Source organism: Pelecanus crispus, chromosome 6 (assembly GCF_030463565.1).
Source record: "Pelecanus crispus isolate bPelCri1 chromosome 6, bPelCri1.pri, whole genome shotgun sequence".
Taxonomy (NCBI): domain Eukaryota; kingdom Metazoa; phylum Chordata; class Aves; order Pelecaniformes; family Pelecanidae; genus Pelecanus; species Pelecanus crispus.
This window is the reverse complement of record NC_134648.1, coordinates 20,223,823-20,246,387: the sequence shown is the minus strand read 5'-3', so window position 1 is coordinate 20,246,387 and position 22,565 is coordinate 20,223,823. Positions and strand designations below refer to the sequence as shown.

The following is a 22,565-nucleotide window of genomic DNA, read 5'->3' as shown; positions in this document are numbered from 1 at the left end:
CAGTGCTTCTCTATCCACCATGTGTGTCTTACATCGTGCTGTAAAAACAGAAACAGATGGCTCTGAGGCTGGCCTCTGAGTATCATGAACAATTTATAAATGCTAATCAAAAACTATTTTAAAGGAGCCTGCATTAGGGCCCATAATGAAACCTGGCTAGGTCACGTGAGAAGGAAAAAGCAGAAAAGTGAATTTGGGGTTCCTAACATGGCAAAATAGCGGGTGGGTGAGCAGTCTAAAAGGCCTGGGGGTTAGGTATGGCACACAGATTGCTCCAGCAGCTGCTCAGTTTCAGTGGAATCAAATGACTCTGAGGATAATCAGTGCTGGTATGAACGAGCTACATGAAGTAGCACAGGGAACAGTGATCTGTCTGTAGAACGACAGCAATACAGAATTAACCAAAGAGTTCACCAATCACCTCAATGAGTTCCCCTGGGTTTAGGACTGCTGAACTCTTCCCTGCAGTATAAAGTTTTAACACTACAGGCAGCTGTTCCATCCCACACTGATCGTCGGTGAAGTGTTTACGTTGATGACTCCCATGCAAGATGTAGGAGATTTTCCTAATAATCCCTCTGTTTCTGTTATGCAAAAGCCATTAATAAAACCGATTCTGCTTTATTCCTGTCTAAATACCCTATGCTTAGGTTTGTTGAATTTCATTTGCTTATTAGAAAATGAAATGAAGTTATAAACAAATGCAGTTTGCCTACTTAAAATGAAATGCTGTGTTTTCTCCCTGTGTTAAAGAGGGTACATCACCTGCATCGGGAACACCGACAAAGACCAGTACTACAGTTACTCCATCAGGTACCGCACTGCCAACAACTAGAACGACGGAAGTAGAAAGTACGGTGTCTACCGTGGGCACCACTGTTCAACAGTCCACACCGTCGGTATCAACAAGTGCACCGATAGTCACCACCTCTGGAGTCACTGAAACAGGATCCACCACCAAAACCACCCCTTTTGTCTCCACATCCTCAAGCCCCTCTCCCCAGAGCACCACACTAGTCACGGCACCACCTAGCCACGAGACCACTACCACCGGGACTCGGAGCCCTTCAACAACAGCGCCTACCACCACCATCAGCACCACAACCTCAGGACCACCCTCCACACAGCCTCCATCCATCACTACTGGGACACTGACACCAGGGTCAACAAGTGCACCGATAGTCACCACCTCTGGAGTCACTGAAACAGGATCCACCACCAAAACCACCCCTTTTGTCTCCACATCCTCAAGCCCCTCTCCCCAGAGCACCACACTAGTCACGGCACCACCTAGCCACGAGACCACTACCACCGGGACTCGGAGCCCTTCAACAACAGCGCCTACCACCACCATCAGCACCACAACCTCAGGACCACCCTCCACACAGCCTCCATCCATCACTACTGGGACACTGACACCAGGGTCAACAAGCGCACCGATAGTCACCACCTCTGGAGTCACTGAAACAGGATCCACCACCAAAACCACCCCTTTTGTCTCCACATCCTCAAGCCCCTCTCCCCAGAGCACCACACTAGTCACGGCACCACCTAGCCACGAGACCACTACCACCGGGACTCGGAGCCCTTCAACAACAGCGCCTACCACCACCATCAGCACCACAACCTCAGGACCACCCTCCACACAGCCTCCATCCATCACTACTGGATCACTGACACCAGGGTCAACAAGTGCACCGATAGTCACCACCTCTGGAGTCACTGAAACAGGATCCACCACCAAAACCACCCCTTTTGTCTCCACATCCTCAAGCCCCTCTCCCCAGAGCACCACACGAGTAACGGCACCACCTAGCCACGAGACCACTACCACCGGGACTCGGAGCCCTTCAACAACAGCGCCTACCACCACCATCAGCACCACAACCTCAGGACCACCCTCCACACAGCCTCCATCCATCACTACTGGATCACTGACACCAGGGTCAACAAGTGCACCGATAGTCACCACCTCTGGAGTCACTGAAACAGGATCCACCACCAAAACCACCCCTTTTGTCTCCACATCCTCAAGCCCCTCTCCCCAGAGCACCACACGAGTAACGGCACCACCTAGCCACGAGACCACTACCACCGGGACTCGGAGCCCTACAACAGCATCACTTACCACCACCATCAGCACCACAACCTCAGGACCACCCTCCACACAGCCTCCATCCATCACTACTGGATCACTGACACCAGGGTCAACAAGCACACCGATAGTCACCACCTCTGGAGTCACTGAAACAGGATCCACCACCAAAACCACCCCTTTTGTCTCCACATCCTCAAGCCCCTCTCCCCAGAGCACCACACTAGTCACGGCACCACCTAGCCACGAGACCACTACCACCGGGACTCGGAGCCCTTCAACAACAGCGCCTACCACCACCATCAGCACCACAACCTCAGGACCACCCTCCACACAGCCTCCATCCATCACTACTGGATCACTGACACCAGGGTCAACAAGCACACCGATAGTCACCACCTCTGGAGTCACTGAAACAGGATCCACCACCAAAACCACCCCTTTTGTCTCCACATCCTCAAGCCCCTCTCCCCAGAGCACCACACGAGTAACGGCACCACCTAGCCACGAGACCACTACCACCAGGACTCGGAGCCCTACAACAGCATCACCTACCACCACCATCAGCACCACAACCTCAGGACCACCCTCCACACAGCCTCCATCCATCACTACTGGGACACTGACACCGGAGTTAACAAGCACACTGATAGTCACCACCTCTGGAGTCACTGAAACAGGATCCACCACCAAAACCACCCCTTTTGTCTCCACATCCTCAAGCCCCTCTCCCCAGAGCACCACACTAGTCACGGCACCACCTAGCCACGAGACCACTACCACCGGGACTCGGAGCCCTTCAACAACAGCGCCTACCACCACCATCAGCACCACAACCTCAGGACCACCCTCCACACAGCCTCCATCCATCACTACTGGGACACTGACACCAGGGTCAACAAGCACACCTGTAACGCACACAGGGTGTCCCTGCGTGTGGACGGACTGGATTGATGTGAGTTACCCAAATAGTTCTGACAGAAACAGTGGTGACTATGAAACCTTTGGGAATATTCTGAAGAACAACCCCTCCTGGGTCTGCGTGAAAGCTGTGGATATTTCATGCAGAGCACAGAAATTCCCTTACATTCCCCTTGCAAATTTAGGGCAGAAAGTGCAATGCAACGTTAACACAGGGCTCATCTGTAACAATAGGGATCAGGTCACAGGAGGTATAATACCGATGCCGGTCTGCCTCAATTATGAGATCCGTGTCTGCTGCCTCCCTGACACGTTAGACTGTACTAGAAGTACCACCACGAGCACCACGACAGCCCCACCTCCGTCCGCAACGAGCACAATGTCCTTTCCACCCATATCGACAACTGCTCCCACACCAACACCATCGGAGCCTCCCAGCAGCACTGCCACCACCACCATGCCCCCCGGAAGCACCACCAGCAGCACCCCGTGGACAACGACAACCGTTTCTGGCACACCAGCACCCACGCCAATTACTGCAAGCACGGGCTCAGCACCACCAATAATCACCAAAACCGCGCTGCCCCCAACTTCAGCACCACTAAGTAATTCTGTGGCTGTGTTGTCTTTTGTTGCCTTGCTATGGGAGAAATCAAGGTTTATTGGCAGCTTAACGTGTGTCTTAATTTTTGTACTCTGAGGGAGTGTAGTTGATGTATGTTTAAAAAAACCCCATAGAATCATAGAATAGCTTCAGTTGGAAGGGACCTTTTTAAAGACCTTTTAGTCCAACCCCCCCTGCTATGGGCAGGGACGTCTTTCACTACATCAGGTTGCTCAGACCCCCATTCAACCTGACCTTGAACGCTTCCAATGCTTGGGCATCTACAGCTTCTCTGGGAAACCTGTTGCAGTGTCTCATCACCCTCATCATAAAAAATTTCTTCCTTATGTCCAGTCTGAGCCTACTCTCTTTCAGTTTAAAACCGTTGCCCCTTGTCCTGTAACTACAGGCCTTGGTAGAAAGTCTCTGTCTTTCTTATAAGCCCCCCTTATATATTGCAAGGCCGCAATAAGGTCTTCCCAGAGCCTTCTCTTCTCCCAGCTGAACAACCCCAACTCTCTCAGCCTCTCTTCATAGGGGAGGTGTTCTAGCCCTCTGGTCATTTTTGTGGGCTTCCTCTGGACCCACTCAAACAGTTTCATGTCTGTCTTGTACTGGGGACCCCCAAGCTGGATGTAGTACTCCAGGTGGGGTCTCACAAGAGTGGAGTAGAGCAGGTCCTGTACTGAGCTCTCTGTTTAGGAGGGAGAGTGCTCAACATGTTTCTTGTTCTCAGTTCCATTCCTTTGATTATCGGGAACATTAGGAGTTTTTTCATCCTGGTCCCTCTGCCCAGCTTAGACAGATACTGAACTGATGGGAAGTTTTGCTTTTGCTGCTGTTGGACCTCGTCCTTCAGCTGGAGAGAATGTACTCTTGCAGGACCCATGGTGTGCAATGGGAGTGGGGCTTGGCTTTGTGGCACTGTCATTTCAGGCACTGTTTGGGTGCAGCTGTGCAGACTTTCTTCCCTTTCTTCTCTTGCATTGCCTCTGTGGCCATTGCTGCCACTCACCTGCAGTCTGGCTGTAGGAAGGAAGGTTTGCCTTGGCAGGGTTTGGGGAAAGCTTTCAGACCACGGGTTGCCCCCTATTATGGACAAAAGCTCTGGGCAGCCGGGTTCTCCCAGCATTCCCATGAGCATTGTTCTCCAGCTGTCTGCACGCCGCTGGAAAGCAAGCCGACATTTTGGCAGCCATGCGAGAGCCCCTAACGTCCCAGTGAATCTGCCTCTGTGACAGTACACCATCTGTTCCTGTATTTCCTTCTGAACATGAAGGGGTTTGCCTGTCCTCACCCAAATGTGAATTAATTTTAGTTGAAGGACTGTCCCTGCGGACTGTGTGGGCAGAAGCAGCATGTCTTACTTCCTCCTATCCTCCAGCATTGTGACTGCACTCTTACTATGTAGGCAGTGCTTCTCTATCCACCATGTGTGTCTTACATCGTGCTGTAAAAACAGAAACAGATGGCTCTGAGGCTGGCCTCTGAGTATCATGAACAATTTATAAATGCTAATCAAAAACTATTTTAAAGGAGCCTGCATTAGGGCCCATAATGAAACCTGGCTAGGTCACGTGAGAAGGAAAAAGCAGAAAAGTGAATTTGGGGTTCCTAACATGGCAAAATAGCGGGTGGGTGAGCAGTCTAAAAGGCCTGGGGGTTAGGTATGGCACACAGATTGCTCCAGCAGCTGCTCAGTTTCAGTGGAATCAAATGACTCTGAGGATAATCAGTGCTGGTATGAACGAGCTACATGAAGTAGCACAGGGAACAGTGATCTGTCTGTAGAACGACAGCAATACAGAATTAACCAAAGAGTTCACCAATCACCTCAATGAGTTCCCCTGGGTTTAGGACTGCTGAACTCTTCCCTGCAGTATAAAGTTTTAACACTACAGGCAGCTGTTCCATCCCACACTGATCGTCGGTGAAGTGTTTACGTTGATGACTCCCATGCAAGATGTAGGAGATTTTCCTAATAATCCCTCTGTTTCTGTTATGCAAAAGCCATTAATAAAACCGATTCTGCTTTATTCCTGTCTAAATACCCTATGCTTAGGTTTGTTGAATTTCATTTGCTTATTAGAAAATGAAATGAAGTTATAAACAAATGCAGTTTGCCTACTTAAAATGAAATGCTGTGTTTTCTCCCTGTGTTAAAGAGGGTACATCACCTGCATCGGGAACACCGACAAAGACCAGTACTACAGTTACTCCATCAGGTACCGCACTGCCAACAACTAGAACGACGGAAGTAGAAAGTACAGTGTCTACCGTGGGCACCACTGTTCAACAGTCCACACCGTCGGTATCAACAAGTGCACCGATAGTCACCACCTCTGGAGTCACTGAAACAGGATCCACCACCAAAACCACCCCTTTTGTCTCCACATACTCAAGCCCCTCTCCCCAGAGCACCACACGAGTAACAGCACCACCTAGCCACGAGACCACTACCACCGGGACTCGGAGCCCTTCAACAACAGCGCCTACCACCACCATCAGCACCACAACCTCAGGACCACCCTCCACACAGCCTCCATCCATCACTACTGGATCACTGACACCAGGGTCAACAAGCACACCGATAGTCACCACCTCTGGAGTCACTGAAACAGGATCCACCACCAAAACCACCCCTTTTGTCTCCACATCCTCAAGCCCCTCTCCCCAGAGCACCACACTAGTCACGGCACCACCTAGCCACGAGACCACTACCACCGGGACTCGGAGCCCTACAACAGCATCACCTACCACCACCATCAGCACCACAACCTCAGGACCACCCTCCACACAGCCTCCATCCATCACTACTGGATCACTGACACCGGGGTCAACAAGCACACCGATAGTTACCACCTCTGGAGTCACTGAAACAGGATCCACCACCAAAACCACCCCTTTTGTCTCCACATCCTCAAGCCCCTCTCCCCAGAGCACCACACGAGTAACGGCACCACCTAGCCACGAGACCACTACCACCGGGACTCGGAGCCCTACAACAGCATCACCTACCACCACCATCAGCACCACAACCTCAGGACCACCCTCCACACAGCCTCCATCCATCACTACTGGATCACTGACACCAGGGTCAACAAGCACACCGATAGTCACCACCTCTGGAGTCACTGAAACAGGATCCACCACCAAAACCACCCCTTTTGTCTCCACATCCTCAAGCCCCTCTCCCCAGAGCACCACACGAGTAACAGCACCACCTAGCCACGAGACCACTACCACCGGGACTCGGAGCCCTTCAACAACAGCGCCTACCACCACCATCAGCACCACAACCTCAGGACCACCCTCCACACAGCCTCCATCCATCACTACTGGATCACTGACACCGGGGTCAACAAGCACACCGATAGTCACCACCTCTGGAGTCACTGAAACAGGATCCACCACCAAAACCACCCCTTTTGTCTCCACATCCTCAAGCCCCTCTCCCCAGAGCACCACACTAGTCACGGCACCACCTAGCCACGAGACCACTACCACCGGGACTCGGAGCCCTACAACAGCATCACCTACCACCACCATCAGCACCACAACCTCAGGACCACCCTCCACACAGCCTCCATCCATCACTACTGGGACACTGACACCGGAGTTAACAAGCACACTGATAGTCACCACCTCTGGAGTCACTGAAACAGGATCCACCACCAAAACCACCCCTTTTGTCTCCACATCCTCAAGCCCCTCTCCCCAGAGCACCACACTAGTCACGGCACCACCTAGCCACGAGACCACTACCACCGGGACTCGGAGCCCTTCAACAACAGCGCCTACCACCACCATCAGCACCACAACCTCAGGACCACCCTCCACACAGCCTCCATCCATCACTACTGGATCACTGACACCAGGGTCAACAAGTGCACCGATAGTCACCACCTCTGGAGTCACTGAAACAGGATCCACCACCAAAACCACCCCTTTTGTCTCCACATCCTCAAGCCCCTCTCCCCAGAGCACCACACGAGTAACGGCACCACCTAGCCACGAGACCACTACCACCAGGACTCGGAGCCCTTCAACAACAGCGCCTACCACCACCATCAGCACCACAACCTCAGGACCACCCTCCACACAGCCTCCATCCATCACTACTGGATCACTGACACCAGGGTCAACAAGCACACCGATAGTCACCACCTCTGGAGTCACTGAAACAGGATCCACCACCAAAACCACCCCTGTTGGGTCAACACCCTCAGGATCCTCTCCCCACAGCACCTCAACCAACCCCATGTCAGTCACCACGTCTGCTACAACTCCAACAGCATCTTTTACCACCACTTCAGGAACAACCTCTAGTAATTTTACCGCAATTGCTGCAACCACCACCACCTCTGAAATTGTTCCTCCTGCCTCAACTAGTACCTATGGGCCAACTACAACAACAAGCGCAGTCACCATTGCAGGAAGTTCTTCGTACAGTACAGTTACTCCATTCAGTGCTTCAAGTTCCACTAAAAGTCCACCACCCACCCCTTCTGGAAGAAATTGTTCTATTTTTCCTAATGAATCTTACGCAGTGAGTACATTTCATGATTTTTTTTAGCATTCTGCTTTCAATGGATACTAGGCACATAAGTTCAATGTTTGTAACGTTCAGAGTAGGTATTAACGTGCATAGAAAGGGAATAATCAGCTCATTCTATTTCTTTCTGTTTTCTTGTGTATCAGCATGACTTCCAATGATACCTGATTTGATAGGTTATATACTGCTATTTAGTTCTCCAAGTATAGTTTTAAAAAGGCTTTCTTCAAGGAGTTAGATCACAGCTCATTGTTTCTCTTTATTGTAGGATAGCTTTGGTGAAGAGGTAACCAAGGGCTTAGTGGTGCTAAGCTATCTTTTCTGTTTCTGCTTTTGAATATGTCCAGAGTGGGGAAAAGTTGTTTGTGTGTTTACAGTGCAGCCCAACAAGAAACCACAGGGCTGAACCAGTCTGAGTTTTGAACGAGTCATACTTGGTCATAGTCTGGTTTCAGGAGAGGACTGTGAAATAGATCACCACATTCAAATGCGTGTGAAATTTGACTCAGGAGTTCTGAGTTTTTTTGGAACCCTCCGGCTCTGACACAGGCAGGCTAATATCTTGTACATTTCTAAAGCCTCCTCACAGCTTAGATGTCTACCAACTTGCTCAGTAGATATGCAGGTATTAAAATTATACATGGCTAAAAAACTGGTGGAAGATAGAAAAAATGCACACAATCACAATGCATGCATGTAATTGCCTTAGACATTACTCCCCAATTAGCTGGTGTTCACTGTAGCTTTAGCTGTTAATCTGTTCTAGGCATTCATGGAAGGGGATTGATCATATATTGATCACTGATACTGATCAGTGTCTTTCAATGTCGATTAGAGAGGGACTCTAGGTGATGAGATTAGATCAGACATCTAACTTTTAGATAGATGAAACTAAAAAAAGGCAATTCCCACTTCATGTTACTGGCTTGGCTTTTATAAGTACTGCTTTTCACTTAGCAGCTCTCTGTAGTGCTAGCTCACCTTGTAGGCCTTGAAGGTGCTGACTGCTGCACTTCCTTCCCATTTTCAGACTTCTGGTGGGGAAGAAATTGTCAATAAACATATGGCATTTTAAAACTCTGCAAAAGATATTCAGGCATAACTGTTGTCAGTCTGACTGCTTCGTAATGTTTCTCTCTCTCTTCCTCCTCCCCCTCTCTTTCCAAACACAGCCAGGTCAGTCATGGTTGCTCTGTAACTGCACTACAGCAGTATGTATAGAAGACAATAAAATTGAGCTGTTTCCCATAATCTGTAAACCACCTCCTAAACCTACATGTGCCAATGGGCTTTCTCCTGTGCAAGTCATTGATGAGGATCAATGCTGTTGGCACTGGGAGTGTGATTGTAAGTATATATTTTGTTGCATATTTTATCTCCTGTGGGAACAATACTAGTGTCCAGAGCAAAAATATTTATCAGGGGACTACTATCACACAAGCCTGTGACCCTCAGACTTCTAGTGTTGGTCTGTTTGGAGTGCTTCATTGATTCTTTTCAGCTAATTGGGGGATTTTACTTAATTTGCCATCATTTCTACATAACTGTTGCGTTAGTAGAATAAATTGGTCTCCCAAGGCAGGATTTAAATGTCCAGATGCAGACATCTATAGGCTAGAAGCCTAAATATAAGTTACTTGTTCAGACTATCGGTAAAGGTATATCTAGGGTGCAGTTAATCTTATTCTCAGTTGTCTATCAGAAATAAGTCAGATGAACTGTGCCCTTAAAGTGCCTGTTTTTCTCTATTATTGATGAGTTCTAGAAAATGAGCTCATGCATCGAAATATACACTTTAAAAATTTAAATGCTTGAAGTTAGATGAGATGAATCACACACGTACAGATTTTTTTTGTAATCTGATCTGATTCTGTATGTTGCCATAAGAAGCTAACCTAGCTGTATGTTTTGGTAGGCTACTGCACTGGCTGGGGCGACCCACATTACATGACTTTTGATGGACTGTACTACAGCTATCAAGGGAATTGTACATATGTCCTTGTGGAAGAGATTAATAAGACAGTTGACAACTTTGGTGTCTACATTGATAACTACCACTGTGATACACGGGATGTAGTCTCCTGTCCTCGAACACTCATTGTGAGACACGAGACTCAGGAAGTGCGCATAGCAACAGTCAAACAAAACGCTCTACAAGTAGAGGTACTGGAGAATGTTACTTTTGATTTCTTGATTAAAATACTAATACAGCATCAACGTGATAATTATATTCACAATGTTAGGGAAAAAAATTTAAAAAGAATCTGTGTTTTAGATTTAATACCGGTTTGGATTATAAACTAGGACTACTTTGAAAGACTGCTTTTTTGACTCTGAATATGGGGGAAAAATTTCTACAGCTTCTTACCTTTTTTATCTCAAATATTTGCAGTGACTTATCTCTCCTAAATACACAAATATGGACAATTGCTAAGAGTTAAGGATATAAAATAAATTAGTTTATAATTAATGTAACAAAGGAAAAGAATAAATGTTGAATGGGAGGATACAATGTAAACTAGACATAACAATAAAGTAATGGGCTTAAGCATTTTTTAAAAGTACCATTACTAGCTTTGATTCGTGTCACCTTTTTAGTTTTTCAGAATAGGGGCTCTTATGTGTTTATTTCATTGATAAACGCGATGCCCCAGCTTTGGGGCTTCAAAATTGGGTGAGAAGTCTTTTGGTTTAGGTTTTTGTGGGGTTTGTTTCATTTATTTTTGTACATTACTGTGTGGGAATAGTACAAGTTAGGTTGCAACATATTGTTGAAAATTTGCAACATTTAGACCTAATTTTTTCCTTCAAAACAAGGAAATCTACCATTGTTGAGTAAAAGTAGTAGTGTTAGTTCCATAGGTATATCATGGCTACTGTATTTAAATAAATAATGAAGATTTTGGCTTATTTCTTTCATTTAATTTTCCTACAAGCATGTCCCCTTTACGCCAAGAAAGTTAAAACTGTGTGCACTAGGAATTTAGCAGAATTTTATACTGCACTTTCACAGGGTGTCCTCAATGCCATAGTCACTCTAATAAATCTGTGGAGTGTTAGAATTTAGCTGAAACTCTGAATTTTAGCCGAGTTTATCAGTGGCTGATAGACTTTTTCTTTGGCTCAGAGACACCTGTTACAAACTAAAAGCACATTATTTGCCTTTACATTCTATCTCCAATTGAAAGTAATGAACAGTCAATTGTTTTCTAAAGTCAAACTAAATATATGTCTCTTTTCTGTTTTATTTATTAGGTGACAGTAAACAAACAGGCAGTGGCTTTGCCTTATAAAAAATTTGGCTTGAGCATCTATGAGTCAGGCATAAATCGTGTAGTGGAAATTCCTGAACTAAAAATGAATGTGACCTACAATGGCTTGTCCTTTTCTATCAGAATGGCCTACAGCCGGTTTGGCAACAACACTCATGGACAGTGTGGTAAGGCTTACTCTTGTAATTTTTGTACTCTCGGAAAACAACAGACAGGTAAATGACAACCCTGCCACAAAGATGAATGGAATTTGGTAACAAATCTGTGAGTGAATTCTTTCTCCCCTTACCAATTCTAGGTGTTTGCAATAACAACACGTCAGATGACTGCATGTTGCCAAATGGAAACATTGCAGAAAACTGTGAAACCATGGCAGATCATTGGCAAGTTGTTGATCCCTCCAAACCACAGTGCTCTCCAGGCCTAAATCCTACAGGACCACCTACCACAACCCCAAAGCTGCCTTGCAAAGAATCTTCCATCTGTGAACTTCTTTTGGGAAGGTAGGCATTCGTCTGGGGTTTATAAGCCTTTGATCTTCAAATTAAGTGGCAATTTTAGGATTAATTTCTCAATAAAAAGTGTTTCTAACTATTGCTCCATTTCTTGTAGCTTAGTGGGTTGCTTCCATTCCTGTTACTGGTTCTCGATGTCATTCTTTGCTGATAGTTTGTTTCCAACCTTCTGGCTGCTACATCAACCTTTTTTTGATGTTCTCACATTCTTCTATGCTCTCTGCCCTCCACTGTCCTGTGCTCTTGCCTTTTCCCACACTCACTTAGCAGAAAACAGGGTAACTAATGATAAATATTTCTGTTTCTAGTGTATTCAAGCCATGCCATCACGTTGTCCGGCCTGAAAAGTACTATGCAGCCTGCGTTTTTGATAGTTGTGTACTTCCCAACTTAGACCTGGAATGCTCAAGTCTGCAGATCTATGCTACCACCTGTGCTGATCAAAATGTATGCATTGACTGGAGAAGTCATACCAATGGTGTTTGCTGTAAGTATTTGGCCATTTATCTTGAACTGTTATGGAAGCTTATATGGAACTGTTTCAGCAATAATGTCCTGACAGTAAGTCATATTGCTTTCTGAGCAATGAAGACACCAATAAATCACGAGCTGCTTTCCTTAAGTAATTTTACAGGTAACATTTTTAACAATGGAAATGATAAATGAGCCTGCAAAAATATACATCTATTGACTGTGCCAGAAACATCTGTATCAGTAGATACTTTTTTGTACACTTGCAGTTTTGTCTTTTGCAGCCATCAGCAGATCACTCTGTATTTAGTGACATATACATTCATTTTCAGCTGTAGTAAGAAGAGGACAGAGGGTGGGAATACACTCCCCTTTGAGAACTTATGCAAAAGAGACTGAAATTATGAAAAAAGTTGTAATCAAGATGTAGACTCTTGGCTTTATCTCCTTAATGTAAAGTATGGTGCTCTATCTCTATGGCTAAATTGCATAAAATAATTCCATTCAGAGATATGAGTCTGATATCTCCTTTTTTTTTCCTCTTTGCTTCTCAAGATTGTCAAAGATACATAGGAAAATGAGTAGTCAGTGTTTAATTTCTTGGCATAAGGTCATGGGGCTTTTATATGATATTGTTACTGAGCTCTTACTCTTTTTTGTTCTCCCATTCCAGCTTATAAATGCCCTTCAGATAAAGAATACAGAGCATGTGGTCCTATTGAAGTGGAAACCTGCAAATCAAGGTAACTAATTCCTTCACTATTAGTTATAGCTCATACAACTGTTCAGTCATATCTAGTGCATAAGTGGAGGAGAGAAATCAACCTCCTGTCATGTCTTAAAATGACTGTCACATTTGGCACTGCTGTTCTCTTTATCCTAAATCTGTGTGCCTGTACAGTTTATGTTTTTTGGCTATGCCAAACATGAACATTGACAATCTAGAGATCACAAACGTGCAGATCATTTGCCATTGTATCTTCAATGAAAGGTTTTTGACATAATCTTCCTCTGCATGCCTATGACAGTAATGGTGTTCCTCTGAACATTTTCTCTCATACAGTCAACAAAACAAAACTTCAACTAAACGAGTGGAAGGCTGTTTCTGTCCTAATGGAACAATGCTGTATGACTCTGGTGTGGATGTCTGTGTGAAAACCTGTGGTGAGTTTTACTGCTTCACTTGGATGCATGTTTCTTTCCTCTTTGTTGTTTCCTTCTCATGTATGCAACATGGATCTGACTGTATGCAGTACTCATACAACATATAGTAGAGATGTCTACTGTTATATGAGTCGTAATGGAAATTTATTTTGATATTTTCACAGGCTGTGTTGGAGTGGATAAGATACCAAGGGAGGTATGCTGCCATATGCTTTTGCATTTCAAGTAGAGGCTGGGGGTGGGGAGAGGAGAGTGGTCTCCACTGGTGCAGTCTTCTTTTGTGGTCTCCCAACTTTTCATTCCTGTTTTTACTTCTGTTCTTTTTAATTGGTAACCATGCAATTACTCACTTTATTTCTTTTTAATGACAGTTTGGGGAAAAGTTTACAGTAAACTGTCAGGACTGTATTTGCCTGGAAGGTGGAAATGGCATTGTATGTCAGCCTCATGAATGTGTCAAACAACACAAGACCAGTTGTGATGGAGAAGGCCTCTATGAGGTCACTGAAGTCAATTCTGAAGACTCCTGCTGTCCTATTGTCACCTGCAGTGAGTTTATACTTTTGTTTTTAGTCTTTCTATACCTTTTAGGAATAGAAAGGAAAAGAGAACTGAACTAGTTTAGCACCAGAGACCTGCAGCAGGGAGTCACAAAATAGTGTCTTTCCTCATGCTTTTTAAAATCAGCTTGCCCAATGTTAAGGAAAATACGTTTTAATATTGCAATGACTCAGCATAACTGAATTTACAATTATGGGACTCAACATAACTGAATTGGTAGTTCTTGAGTACAGGACCACATTTTATTCAAAGAAAATGCAGATAGATTATGGAATTCTATGTGGGTTTTCATTTTGTGGCAGTTGCCTGCAACCTCAGAGAGAGTAATAGTTGTCCACTACTTCTCTGCAAAGAATTGTGGTAATTTTTTAACACTTGGTAATTACATAGTAGAAAAAGTTTCATAAACTAGTGCAGTCCCCCAGTCAGTGCCTGGATTCACCAGGAAAAATGTGTTCTCTTTCTGCAACTTGTTTCTTTGGAGAGGATCTAGACTGTTTCCTAGCAATGGAAAGTCTATCCTATATGCATTGATGGATGCCTATTTCTAGTAGCCACATACTTTCTGGGTTATTCCTTTTTTTTCAGAATGCAATGCAAGCTTGTGCACAACTAAAGCCCCCAAGTGTACACTGGGATTTGAAGTTCATTCTCATATTCCCAGTGGTCAGTGCTGTCCTGTGTACCAGTGTGGTAAGTCCCTTGGAAATATATTACAATGACTGGCATTATACATTACATAATTTAGCATCACACTTAAGACTGTTTGCAATAGCCTATTGAAAGAGGTGATAAACACAGTCAGATTCTACAAATTGGTTACTATTATCATTGGTTACTATTGCCATGGTTATTACGAACAACTATGAAATCAGGTATAGCTCAGGTAGCTCAAGTTCAATTTTCCTGGTTGTAAGTACATGTAAGAACAGCTACAGAATTAACTGGGACTGTGGTCTCAGCTTAGTCTAGCAAAATATCCCTGTAAGCATCCCCAAATAGCTCTACAAAGTCTGCTTTGCTTTTGGTAACTGAAACAAGAACTATTTGTACCTGTTAAGTGGACTTTCTTTGCTATGAACTGTGCTGCATCTATTGGGCCAAATCTTCCTCCCTTTTTGCACATGCAGTATTTGTTCTTATACTTTATATATGTCATATATATATATATATGCTACCAGAAATGGGGAATAACCAATGTATTTGACCATATGCATTGTGATTCATTGTGTAAGAAATGTGTTTGACTAGAGTGGGATGAAAACTCTTTTTTTCCCTGTATGTAACCACCTAACTCCTTGCTTGTTAACAGTTCCCAAGAGGGTTTGTGTACATCAGAATGCTGAGTTCTTGGTAAGTTCCTATTTCAACAGTCTTCTGACAATGCTTAAAAGACCAGTTAGTGTACTTTATCAGAAGTACTATGAGGAGGTTTATCTGGTACAATCAATATTATAGAAATTTTCAAATTCTTGTCAGGAGTTCATCAATTTTGCAAAGCCTAAATCTTGTCTGAAAAGGTTGCTATGTATGAAAGAGACTGAAGAGTTGTTCATATGTCAGTATCAGAGAGAGATTTGGGTTTAGAGTTACGTGTGCATGCATTTTAAGAAGTCACTCCACATCTACTGTCAGCACATTATTGCAGTTTTAAGACTCTGCTTTCAAAAATGAAAATATTTGTAAATAAATATTATTCTAAACAGATTCCTAATAAATTCCGTTGGGTCTAGTAATTGTTTTATTGCAGATATTTGTATGACACCTGTCTTTTTAATATCCAAGTTCATCATTGCTATATAGGACTTCAGTAAAGACATATGCTGAATTAAATTCAGTATTTAAAATGTTGTCTTCATAAATGGCTAGCCAAATAGCTATGCAATAGCTATGATTGTTTCCTTTTCCATTGCTTGGTTTACAGATTTTTTAAAATTACGAAATGTCTGTCACACATGTCGTATCTCATTAATATATGAACCTTTTTTTTCTAAAAATTTGTAGCCTAATTCCTCAGTCTTTGTTGATAAGTGTCAGAATTGTTTCTGCACTAACGAAGTTAACATCAGCACTCAACTGAATATCATCTCATGTGAACATATTCCATGCAACACATATTGTGAACCAGTAAGTGACAAACTTAAAACAAACATAAAAACCCCCTAAAATACCCATGTACATGAAAAGCAGTTTGATCAATGAGTGTTATAAGCAAAGAACAGGGAGCAGAAATCCAGAGTCCAACTCCAGCGTAGATACCAACTGTCCTTGAGCAATCTATTCCTCAAAGCTTGACTGTGTAACTTAGAGTATTCAGTTCGCATTGGGAGGATTAGCTGGGAGATTTCGTAGAGCACTTAATAGAGTGATATTTAATTATTAGGCATATTTATTATAGTGCTTTAATTTGTTAAATCTATAGCCTGTACTTGTATTCTGTTGGGTTGGAACGCAGAAGGGCACAGAAAGGCACAAATCTAGAGTGCACTTCAAAGCATAATCAATTAGTGGGTTAGTATGTTTTCCTTTATTTCTCAAATATGCATCTATCATAGTGCTTTTATTTTTAATTAATTTTACTATCTAGGGATATGATCATCAACCAGTGAAAGGTGAATGTTGTGGAAGATGTGTGCAGACTAAGTGTGTTATACATACAGCAAACAACTCTGACTTCATCTTGAGTGTAAGTATGCTCTACATCTTACATCTCTACCCAATTTGTAAAGTTCCCCCTTTCAGAGACGGAACATCTTCTCAGAGACAAGGCTTAGTGCAAATGTGCACCTGAAAGGTCAGAGGCTCACCTAAAGCAAACCCTATCTACAATTTTTTGGCCTGAAGGAAGGAATCATGAAATGAAATTTTCTGGAAGGTTCTTCCTGGAATGACAAATCCAATACCGTTGGAAGGGTTTTTCTTGTGATGTCTGGAAACTTGGGCTTTTCTATATTATTTGATTTCTGTGTACTGAAAAACACTAGTAAAGGCTGCATATGAAACAATATTATTGTTCCTGTAGGGTGAAAGTTTAGGGTTGTTCTTAATTACCGTGCAACAGTTTAGCTTTCCCTAGGCAAAATCCATTGGCATGGATGATTTTGTTAATAACTCTAATGTACTCTACATACTTTAGAGGGATTTTTCTTTTCCAAGGGAAATCCCATGTAAAACTGAAATTCTCCACGTATGGCATACTGCAGTACATGTAATAACCTGTATCCAAAATGGCTGTTAACCTAAAAATAATTGGCTGGGAAACAAGAGGAAAGTCATTGTCAGAGGACAACAAAATTTCTGTCTGAGGTCCCTTCAGCTTTCCTTATTACATTCTGTATTTCGCTTGCAGCCTGGAGAGTTTAAAAATGATCCTTACGACAACTGCACCATTTATAGCTGTGTAAATATCCACAACCAGCTTATCTCTTCCACGTCTGAGATTACCTGCCCAGCATTCAATGAGGAGAGCTGCAAACCTGTAAGTAAATATGGAAAACTTACCCTCTACTCAATGCATAGATTACTTCAGCTTAGTTCAGCCACCAAACTAGCAACAAAAGTCAAATTAAGCTCTGATGACCTTTCACCAAAGTTTTTCAGTCCCAAGGGCAAAAGTTCCTGCTGCATCTATGCACAGACCTCTAGATTGTATAAAATAAGATATCTGGGTGAGAGTTCAAGGCTTATAAACTGGCAGCTCTTGGTAACCAAAACACCAGTCAGCACTGAGATACGAAGTCCTGCTTTGTGCAGGGTCCTTTCTGAACAAGAACCATGTTTTCTTGAACATTACAGAAACAACACCTGTTCAGTCAGTAGGCTGCCAGTAACACCATGCATACTCCCTATTCAAATATAGAAGTCTCTGAGAAAACACTTTTTTTTAATTGTTTCTGAGGAAAAATTGCATGATGTTAACTGTAGACTTCCTTCAAAGCATTATCTTTATTTCCACAATCCTTTGTAAACTGATAGATTTCAAGTCTGGAAGAGATCATTATCTTTGTTTATTCAGAACAATGTTACAGTTTTCACTGGTTGTTTTCAGCCATTGAGGAATTGCTCTCCTCAGTTAGTGGCCTAAAAGCCTCTTTAATACGGGGAAAGAAAATAATATTATTTTTCCTGTTTCTTTGTTCTTTTAGGGTACTATTACATTCTTACCTAATGGTTGTTGCAAAACCTGTAAGTATGCCAGTGTATCTGAATCAACAATACAGAGAATGACTTTTCTCCTTAAATAAACCCATTTTCCAGCCATAGAGGTTGATATGTTTGTATTTAAAAAGATACTTTTGTATTTGTTTCTTATTCCAAGCTTTCACTGTCTGATCTCTCTGGGAAAGTTTAAACTGAAGCAGAAATACCACTTAAGACAATTCTTTGAGTACACTAGTGAAGTCCAGAGAGTGCTGAACTGCAAGGAACTTCTGGAGCCATTTCACTGCAAGTATTTTCTGATCTTTCCCTATAGGTGTACCTCTGGATAGTCGCACACCATGCTCTGTCCGTCAAAGAAAAGACTTTATTGCCTATAAGGGCTGCCATTCTGTGGACAGAGTTGTCATGACTGAATGTGAAGGAACATGTGGAACCTTCTCGCTGTAAGTAAACTGATCAGACAATGAGATTTGAATTCTGCTGTCACTGAGCTTGTTTATATAAAAGGAACAATAAATAGGTAGACTACAGAATGGTAGAAGACCTGAAATTATGAGCTTGCCAAATTGTGGGCACAAAATCATGAAATCTGTGACTGGACAGTTGATTTGTCTTAATACAAATCAGAAAAGGGTATTAAATTGCCTTGGGATTCAGACAGCTATGATAAGGTCTGTTCATCCATTAAAAGCTGGTTTGTCTGTCATTTGTGTCAGACCCCCTGGGCTAGAAATCATCACAAAAGAACATGGATTATTTCCTGTAATGGGAATGAGCCCAGAGAGCAGTCAGACCTGATGCTCATAAGCTGAAAAGCTGCTTCTCAGTAATTAACATCTAAAACGAAATACACATACATCTTTTAAAGGAAGATTCAAACATGCACAATTTTTATACAGTCTTTACTGTAATCAGAAAACAAATACTTTAGGGGTGGTGCTAGTAGGTAGTTTCACTGTGTATTTTTCTCTGAAATGAGAGAATCTACAAGAAAGTGGCTATAAGGAAGTGGCTATTGGACACCTGGTACTGAGTTATTAAAACACTGGAAAAACATAATTCTAACTCCCCAAAGAAACTGTCATTTGCTGCCTATCACTGAATATGCCACAGGGCACCTTACTTGGGAGAAAACTGATCTTTAGTGTCAGATTGAACTCCAATTAACCTGTGGGTTTACTAGTATTTTGAAATACCCTATCATCTTATAGTCTTGCTGTGGTTGCCTCAGCACACAAATACAAGAAAAAGATGGCTCTTGACACAGTTTATAGCCTGATATTGACAGGTTCTGCAGGTTAGGAATGGTGGTCAGGAAGCTGATGAACACAAGGCTGAAAAATATACTTTGCTGTGAGGAAGGAACAGAAAGAGCTGCTTCTTCCCCTTCTTGTTAATACTGCCTAGTTTGGGATATGCACTTTGATTCACACGTTGCAATTGTAGCCCTTGTAGCCAATTGATTGATGTGATGCCATTGTAGATGACATTGTAGCTACTTGTCTATGCAGTTTTCTTACTCAGGTCATGGCTCTCTCTGCCCTTAATTGTTGATCTGGTGTATTTAACATCCACCAGCACTGGGTTGATGAGAGGAATCTAAGGAAGCTGAGCTCCTAGAACTCACTGGACTTTTTTACTAGGACTTCAATACGAATTGTTTTACCAGAAAAAATCTTGGCAAACGCAATGAATTTTAAAAGCATATTGTTATAACCACTGCTCTGTCAGATGAACTTAGCACTTTCATTAGCCACAACTGTGGCTCTTCTACGTATTATTCCAGACTTCTCACAGGAGTTCTGTACCTAATTTCACCCTCTCCTCTGTAAGCTGGGTTCTGGCACAGAGTAATGTTATCATTTTCCATGTTAACAGATACTCTGCTGAGGCCAATTCTATGGAGCACAGCTGTTCCTGCTGCAGGGAATCAAGGACTACTGTGAGGGAAGTGGAACTGAAATGCCCCATTGGACATTCAATTTCACATAAGTATGTATACGTGGAAAGCTGCAGCTGTCAGGACACGGAGTGCAACATCTCCCAATCCACTGAGTTGCAGAATGCAGAAGAAAATGACAAGGCGAGCACTCTGAACCGTATCAAGAGAGCCATCAGCTTAACATTGAAATGAAGGGGAAAAAACCTAACAGAATTCAGATAAAAGGACTATGCACCATTCTCATCTTCCTTGACTGCTTTTGAACTTTTCCCAGTTACTGTATCCTGTTTGTTCTCTGATTATTTTTAACAGTGCTGTATTTATTTGTGCACAAAGAAGACAAATTTGTATTCCAAGTGCACAACCTCTTGGGTCCTTTTACAATCAGCTTATTTTCTCTGAATGATTAAAAGCACATTTCAAAAAACATGGGTTTTGTACTTATTCACATGCTGTCTTGATGAGCCTGAGTTTTAGAAGTGAAGAAAAGATCTTTTTCAAGACACAGGACGTCAACTGACATATTTCCTAAATTTTTCTCGTATCTATTTCTGGGTCCTTAAAAAATGAAATATCAGAAGGTACTATCTGGACAACCCAATGTCTAAGGTGGGGCAGAAGTTGATGCTGTCTGCCAGAACAAAGCCAAAGATTAATAATGCATCATAAAGTGATTCAGATGACTCGGAGAAACTTCTAGTTCAGCATAGGATCTCATTTTAGCAGGGCTGTGTATGTTAGAACTGTCTCAGTTCATCACTGTATTTTCACTAAAAAAGTAGTTCCTTTAGCTGTGATAATATTAAGTTCATTCACAGTGCTTGAGGGATGTACAGTTAATATTATAGTAAGAGGTCTCCAAATTCCAATGTCTGCAAAACAGATGCCTGTCTCTGAGGTAGTAATCCTAGGCTTCATCGACAGGAAATGGAGAGAAATAGCCATTTGCGACATTACTTTTCTCACAGAAAAGGACATATCCAAAGGAGGTTAGCTGAATTGCATTCTAAAGTGCCTGTTTTTCTGATCTTACTATAAGGGGAGCTGAAGGAGATTAGCTCAGAGATGGACACATCTCTTGAATCATCTGAAGTACGAGTGTAATCCACACCTTCTGTTCTGTGTGAAAAATGCTTTTCATATTATTTTGTCTCTGTTAATGAACACAAATTGTGCTTTACCCTTCTGGAAACTTGAAGTAACTGCTTGAGCCACAGCCAACCTGAATATAAGCATCTTTGCTACCTAAAGAATTGGTGGCAGCACTTTGTGCTACTACTAGCCCTGCCAAATGTGTTGCAGCTTAGAATGCAGACACTGGTAGGAATGCACAGAAAATGAAACTCCAGAAGTTTTGCATCTTTAGAGTACTATGATTAGTGAGCTAATTTCTGTGGAGGGGGAGAGGTATCTGATCTAAGAAAGAAGTTCCATCAGTTTACAAAGCAAGCTCCAGAACTAATTGAAGCCTGGTGTCTGCTTTAGTATGGGTTTCTAAGGATTTCTATCTCTAGGTTCATTGTGAGATGTGACTGAGACTTTTCTCCTGGGGCATTTACAAGGTCACCCTCCTCTGTGGATCCTTTGTTGTCTAACAATTTTTGTGCTGACACTACAGCCATACTTTTTCTTGAGTTGTTTGCAAAAACCACTTTTCTCAAAATCTGTTGACATTTAGCTGTCTTTGAGATCTTCATTTTTGCAGTTAAATTCAGCTGAAGGCAGCAAATAGCTTCTGGAGACAAACAGATATAAGGTGTGATCAAATCTGCCTTGTTTCCTATGAAAAAGAGATAAAATATTCCAAGTCAGTAGTGGCATTTTCCTGCACAATATATTTACACTGAAGACTGAAATATCCCTTGCTTCATTTTTTTCATTTGTTCTGTAGTTCGCATGGGCCCTTTCTGTCCCTTCTAGTGATGGGCAAACTACTTATAAATAAGGAAATGAAAAGATCCTTTGTAAAAGTCAGTAAGGTTGCAGATTCTGACTTAGCCACTGCAGGGCAGTCCATGGCTAAGAATGTAAAATTACTTCAGACACAAAAAAGCAAGCTGCCCCCAAAAGAGAGTTTGTACTTCATCAAGTAGAGGATTTTACCTCTGAGAAGAATGAATGCTGGTATTTCCCCACAGACACCTGCATGCTCTTAGTAAGCACTGAAAAAAACCTATTCTGACAGGAATTTACATGCATACACAGGATGGTATTCCTTACAGTGCTCTGGATCATAGCAGCCCCTTCAGTTTTGGTGCTGGGTCAGCACTGCCCATAAACAGGCTCCCAAGCAGGTGCTGTCAG

The 22,565-nt window shown here is 42.9% G+C and overlaps 1 protein-coding gene across 1 annotated transcript in view; it reads left to right on the top strand.

The window, feature by feature from the left end:
* The window catches only part of MUC2 (mucin 2, oligomeric mucus/gel-forming), a 56,603-nt gene extending 36,150 nt beyond the window's left edge, over nucleotides 1-20,453 (top strand). Inside the window, exons 33-51 of the mRNA XM_075712437.1 lie at nucleotides 754-3,328; nucleotides 6,285-8,169; nucleotides 9,348-9,522; nucleotides 10,091-10,338; nucleotides 11,431-11,614; nucleotides 11,746-11,950; nucleotides 12,271-12,449; nucleotides 13,107-13,176; nucleotides 13,497-13,597; nucleotides 13,762-13,793; nucleotides 13,969-14,146; nucleotides 14,747-14,851; nucleotides 15,471-15,511; nucleotides 16,163-16,285; nucleotides 16,746-16,844; nucleotides 17,508-17,636; nucleotides 18,304-18,343; nucleotides 18,633-18,762; nucleotides 20,198-20,453. Of these exons, the coding sequence (XP_075568552.1) occupies nucleotides 754-3,328; nucleotides 6,285-8,169; nucleotides 9,348-9,522; nucleotides 10,091-10,338; nucleotides 11,431-11,614; nucleotides 11,746-11,950; nucleotides 12,271-12,449; nucleotides 13,107-13,176; nucleotides 13,497-13,597; nucleotides 13,762-13,793; nucleotides 13,969-14,146; nucleotides 14,747-14,851; nucleotides 15,471-15,511; nucleotides 16,163-16,285; nucleotides 16,746-16,844; nucleotides 17,508-17,636; nucleotides 18,304-18,343; nucleotides 18,633-18,762; nucleotides 20,198-20,453 (6,755 nt within the window). The remainder of the gene's footprint in view (nucleotides 1-753; nucleotides 3,329-6,284; nucleotides 8,170-9,347; nucleotides 9,523-10,090; nucleotides 10,339-11,430; nucleotides 11,615-11,745; nucleotides 11,951-12,270; nucleotides 12,450-13,106; nucleotides 13,177-13,496; nucleotides 13,598-13,761; nucleotides 13,794-13,968; nucleotides 14,147-14,746; nucleotides 14,852-15,470; nucleotides 15,512-16,162; nucleotides 16,286-16,745; nucleotides 16,845-17,507; nucleotides 17,637-18,303; nucleotides 18,344-18,632; nucleotides 18,763-20,197) is intronic.
* Nucleotides 20,454-22,565: the final 2,112 nt, after the last annotated feature.